The 6,124-nt window shown below is 38.2% G+C and overlaps 2 protein-coding genes across 7 annotated transcripts; one reads left to right on the forward strand and one right to left on the reverse strand.

The window, feature by feature from the left end:
* On the forward strand, positions 907-2,034 carry LOC105168025 (cytochrome c1-like). Its single transcript, XM_011087933.2, has 2 exons — positions 907-1,067; positions 1,345-2,034. The coding sequence occupies exons 1-2, from the start codon at positions 1,053-1,055 to the stop codon at positions 1,801-1,803; spliced, it is 474 nt and encodes a 157-aa protein (XP_011086235.1). The 5' UTR covers positions 907-1,052; the 3' UTR covers positions 1,804-2,034.
* LOC105168026 (F-box protein CPR30) lies at positions 2,514-6,124 on the reverse strand (the record flags this gene model as incomplete). 6 transcript variants are annotated; one of them, XR_848298.2, is given in 4 exon segments in its annotated part: positions 2,514-2,962; positions 4,184-4,277; positions 4,528-5,915; positions 6,079-6,124. XR_848298.2 is itself a non-coding variant. In XM_020695741.1 (3 exon segments), coding segments are annotated over 2 exon segments (1,161 nt in total). In that variant the 3' UTR covers positions 3,209-4,237.

The raw sequence follows: 6,124 nt of genomic DNA on the forward strand, positions 1-6,124 counted from the left end.
CTGCCCTACTCAATTCCTTTCCTCTTAAATTCAACTTCTTATGATTAAGCCTAAGAAAATATCAAATTAAATAAAACCATTCGTCTCTATTTATTTAGAAAATTTTATAATTGCACTTAGCACCACCACCACCACTTCTAAACATGTTCAATTTACAAGTTTTGATGGGATTTAGTGTATTTAATAGTATATATAATTCTTTTTTTCTGGAAAATATATGAAATAATTAGTTTAATAAGTGTTTCTTTTTTTTTTTCATAATTTAATGAATTTATGGGTTTGCAATGTTAATGCAGAAACATTAAAGCGAAAAAGAAATATTTTAAAAATTGATGGGTATAGACGAGGATTTCCATGTGATTAATGTCATAGAGATTAGATTGTAATGATTCTGTGTAAGCTATTTTGAAGACCGTATACATCATCTACCAAACACACACAACTTCATACAATCGTAATCTCCACGGAGTAGAGGGGGAGGATGATGATGATGATGATAGTCACCTACATTCACTACTGCACAAGACACAGAAGAAGCCATTCAACAAAAAGATAGGAATAGGGGAACGTGAAATGACCCCCACCATGTGCTTTTGCCCTTCAATATCCCTCCTAATAATATTATATACATTACTTCATCAAAATCACCATATCTCACCAACATTCAATCTTTTGATTGTAAAGTAAATTCAAGACATCATTTACAGCTACACCTCCCCATTTCCTCCTATCTATACAGCTAATCATGTCTATTTAAAATTAAGATTTTATGAACAAATTCGAGATTATGAATTTGAATTGCAGTGAGATGTTTATGTAAGTTTATTATAATTTATATTTGTCGTGTACACATGGCACGTCCCATATGTCAATTTGCCAAGATTCTTTTTCTTCTGCTCTCCATTCCTCTCCCCCATTAATTAATTCTTGAGTAGCCGATTTACGTCCCTATAAATACCCCTCTAATTCTTCATTTCTCATCACCAAATTCACTAACCATTCTCTTTCCATAGTTTTCACCACACCCCATCTTCACTACTCTTCAGACCAAAATGGCCACTGCTGAGGTAACTACTTGTGTTTTAATTCTTGATGATATCTTGATCTACTTCTTGAATGTTATAAGACCGTGTTTGGATCAAACTTTTCGAATCGAGATCAACGTCTTTAAGAACCATATATGTTGAAGCTTATAAGATGATAAGATTATTGTTGATGATCAACAACTGAATTTGATCCTTTCATTTGAATTATGATGTCCAAACATGTCGCGAATCATTGTTTATTACTGCATGTTGATCGTGATGCATCGGATTTTGATTAACCCTTGTCGTTAATTTGTAGGTTGAATCAGTTCCAGCACCCGTCCCCGAGACCATTCCAGCTGAGCAAGTGATCGCCGCCCCGGAGAAAGAAAAGAAGGTGGAGGAGGAGCCAAGCGAGGAAGCGCCACCGAAGGAAGCAACTGAAGAAGAAGTTGCAGAGGGGGAGGAAGCCGCTGCTCCCGTAGCTGAGCCGCCGGCAGCTGCAGAGGCTGAGCCCGAGAAAGTCGTGACTGAAGAGCCAGCATCAGAAGCGGTGGCCGAGGAGGCTCCAGCTGAAGAGCCCGTGGTGGAAAAGACCGAGGAAACAACCCCGGAGAAGGCGGCAGAGGAGCCGCCTGCTGCTGAGGAGACTCAAGAAAAGGCCACAGAGGAGACGGAGGCTCCAGCTGCGGTGGAGGAAACCGCGGCGAAAGAAGAGGCAGAGGTGGCGGAGGAATCAGCAGGCGGCGAAGTTGCAGTGGAGAAGAGTGAGGAGTGAGGAGTGAGGAGCTGAGTTGGTTAATTACGTTTTTATGTGCTGTTGAGTTTGTGTTGTGTATTGGGGTTTTAAAAAAAGCAGAATATAAATATGAGCTAGCGTCTGGAAGAGTTGGGGGGACACACACTCTATTTGTTATTTGCTATCATTATGGTTTTGATGGTCGGAGACTGCTGTCGTCTCATGTATTCTCATCCTCAGCCTTCACCCAATAAACTATCATTTCTATTATATTCTGTTTTTTCTCAACTATTATATTTTAACATTCAATTTCAAATTTCTAATAACAAATGTTTTAATTTTCTTTGGTTAAATTTTAAATTCAAATCAATGGATTTTGAACTTTTGATTTAGAATTTGTTTGATTTATTCTAATTCAAATTACTCAATTCTATGTTTTATTGAGTATAGATGAATTTCAAGAAAATATCATTTTTTTCAAAACTTTTTCCCTTAAATCTTAATGAATCGATCTGAATGATTGAAGCAAAAATGGTTGGATCATTAGTTTTAGAGGGGAATGGGGTCTATGGTTAACTTAAGGGGTTATATAAAACTGATTTCAAATAACATTAATGATAAATATGAATTTTAATTGTTAAATATGTGGTAACATTATAGACATTTAAGACTTATACAAACTAAATATTCAACCATTGTTACGCATTTTAATTTTAGAGCCATCGCCCTGTTTTCAATTGCCGCATTCGTTTAAACTGCTGCTAAAATGTATTTCATTCCAACCCTTAGACGAATCTTGAAACAAAACTTTTAGCAATTGTGTTGTGTCATCAAAGTCTTCAACCATCTTGCATTTCAACTCCTACATATTCATTTCAACTGGAAACAACTCTACTGTACATAAGAGTTAATAGCAAACATCCACCTTCCACCGCTCCAATTCAAGTCCGGAGAAATAAAAAAGTTGAATGAAAATCCCAGCAAGCTAACGTATGATCTCCAGATTGTGTTGCAGCCTGGCAAGTTCAAGCCCAACTTCAACGGTTGAGGGATCCCCATGCATCATCATGGTTCCATTCATCTCCAGTGCGTAGCTCTACCAGGATACACTGGCACAACCATCAACATTTGAATTTGACAGAAGATTCGAGTGAGCTTTCCCCCAGCTATTCTTTATCACCTTAGCTTTGTTACCATCCTGCATCTAAATCACAATCAGAATGTCACGTACAAATGAAATGCTTCTTGTCATTCAGGTAAACAGAATAAGCTGACCATTAAAGATAAGCTCCAACCATGTACACTATCGAATCTCAGAAAGGTTTACACAGTTTTTTCCAATGCATCCAAAACTATTGATGCAATAGTACGATGTTGCAAATATTGAACTACCAATCTACAAACTACAGAGTATAACTTTGAGTTGTTATTTAATTGAGACGAATGAGGATAAATATTAACTGAGACTCAAGGTCCATCAGGTTCCCTGTTCTATCAGTAATGGGGAAGGCAGTGGGATCAGATCGAGGCAGAACATTACATTTTCACACACAGATGTATGAAGTATCAAACTTCATTTTCGTATTCCTGATTTTCACATCCATCATGTTGTCTCATGCAAAGTCAACACATATTAAACTGATTCAAATAACACAAAAATAGAGTAATTTCATGAGGAAACACTCAGATACTTCATGGTAAATAGCATAAATTATAAATAGGTGCAAACGCATAACAGTTGGCAAAATGGAAAAAAATGGCATCATTTTGTGGGAGATAATGACAAGGATTGTGGAGATTAGCTTAAAACTTTTCTTTTCTTCTGTATAAGAAGATAAAATACTTTGTTGTGTGTACATAATGTCTGCCATTCAAACTTGCACCTGAAAACAACAGGTCCCATGGAAAGAGTAAATAGACGTTAACATCAAGTTGACATGAATACAGTAATTCTGGTTCCTCGGGGAGTTTCCCATGACATAGTAATGGCCATCTCTGTCACCTTACAGCTTACAATAATATACCTCAGAACTGAAAAAATTCCACACATAAGCAACTGTAAGAATCATAATACTAGCATCAATTTGAAGTCATGAGAGCGGGTTGCAGCACTTTAGACTTGGTGTTCCACTATACAAGGAGACAGCATACTTTGATGTGTGTACATAATGTCTGCCGTTCAAACTTGTGCCAGGAACAACAGGTCCATGGAAAGAGCGAACAGAAATTAGCATCAAGTTGACATGAATAAAGTAATTCTGGTCACTCCAGAAGTTTCCCATTCCATGGAAATGGCCATCACTGTCACCTTACAGCTTAGTATAATATACTTCAGAACTGAGAAAAATGCACACACACGAGCAACTGTAAGAATCATAATGCTGGCATCAAGTTGAAGTCATGAGAATGGGCTGAGTACCTCCATTGCCTCATTCAATTGCGCTTTTTTATTCTTTCTCTTCTGCTCTTTTTGTTAGAGCACCAACTTGAACCCCTCAGACAAGAAATCGTCCCTGAGATGAGAAAAGAAGACTTGTGAGATGATTCCAAGATCCAGCCACAAAATAATTGGCTCCAATATAAATAATTGTTTAATAATGAAGACGATATGGAAAAGGACACTGGATCTATATGGGCTGCAAGTAATTCGAACCAGAAAATATTATTCATAGTTGACTGACTAAATGTACGTCCAAGTCAACACCAGGTAAATAAATACCTATATAATCAGGAAAGCTAATCTGTATTATACTACAATTTCACCTTTGTTTCCTGATCTTTTCCTTCTTTTTCTCTTTCTTTTGTTCTTGTTTCTCGACTTTCTTCCCGTCATCAAGCGAAACAAGGCTCTCAATGCAAACTTCGGCATAAAACACAAAAGGCATACCATCCACAGGGACATTATCAACAGTTTTATTTCTCAAATCATACCAAATAAGCTTCTTATCATCGCAATTCAACAGAACCTTATAGCCGTCCCTTGAACACACCAATGGCTTCACAAAATCATTCTTCTCGATCGCAGGTGGACTAATAGACAGTAATTTAGTCCACGATTCCTTCACACCATACTCCTTCATCACCCAAATAACAACCCTAGACCTGTTGGTACAGACCACAGAAAGACACCCTTCAATCATATCCAAACTAACATCAGCAGCCCCGATCCGAATCCCAGAAGGCATCGGCACCTGATAATGCTTCTCAGTCTGAAGACTAAAAGCCATTATTCTAGCCGAATCTATACTGTCAGGATCCTCCACAAGCGTATGCAATGCCCCATTAAGGTGCACGCGCCAGTTTCCCCTCAAGAATGGCAATGGGTAAGGAAAATCCTCGATTTTTCTCCAAGAATTCGATTTGAGGCTGTAAATCTTGGTCTCAGAAGCCATCCAAACATGAGCTATTTTGTGCCTAAATTCCACAATCCGAACAACCTTGTAATCATCGTTTCTTGAATCGTAGCCGAACCCATATGCAGTTTTGGAGTAAGAATCCCACGGAGTTGAATATTCAACAGAACAATCAGGCAAAACCCTGTATTCTCTTGAAAAAGGGTTCCATAAAACAGGGGGCTCGCTCATCACAAGAACCACACCATTACAAGAATTGGAGATCCCATCAACACTCTTGTAATAGAACGGCGGTTTGATGACATGGGCCTTGTCCAGTAAATCCAAATCTATACTGTAAAGGCCAAGGCCTCCAAGAATAATATTGCGATTGGAATTGGAGATCACAGACTGGCGCAAGTGCAACTTGACGAAGTTCTCGCAATCTATCAAGAAACACCAAGATTTCGCAACAGCCCGGAACCGCTTCAGGGATTTCACCGGGAGCCGGCGGAGGATGTCTTCAATGATTTCTGCAGGGAGATTCGGCATTCTTTACCTGTGTGGTGAATTTTTTTTTTTCTTTTTTCCTTCGCGGGTTTTTGGGGGTTTTGCTTCTCCACACTTCACACCACCGTGCCTCTCATTGACGGATGAAATTTTTTATTGATGGAAGCTTTGAGAAGTGGTGACTCATACCCCACAAGTGTCGTGTATGGGTAATGAGATTAGGTGCGGCAGGTCGGAAATTGTTTTCTTTTTTTCCATTTGAAGAATAGAAAATTGATATTGCAGTTGATGCAAATCTTCTACCCTCTTCTGATGACAGATTAACAACGTCAGTCTTGATACTTTATTAACTTTATAATAATAGTAAAACGTTTTCAATAACTTGTTCTGAAGATGTTCAAAATAAACTAAAAAATTGGATCGGAAAACTTTAATTACAGCAGAACCAAAATGGAAGAAAGATGATCATCACCTCAGAAGAATCTCGGGTTGCGTCGATTAGGTGGTATTCTAGTGAG

This window comes from Sesamum indicum, linkage group LG8 (genome assembly GCF_000512975.1).
Source record: "Sesamum indicum cultivar Zhongzhi No. 13 linkage group LG8, S_indicum_v1.0, whole genome shotgun sequence".
In the NCBI taxonomy this organism is placed as follows: Eukaryota; Viridiplantae; Streptophyta; class Magnoliopsida; order Lamiales; family Pedaliaceae; genus Sesamum; species Sesamum indicum.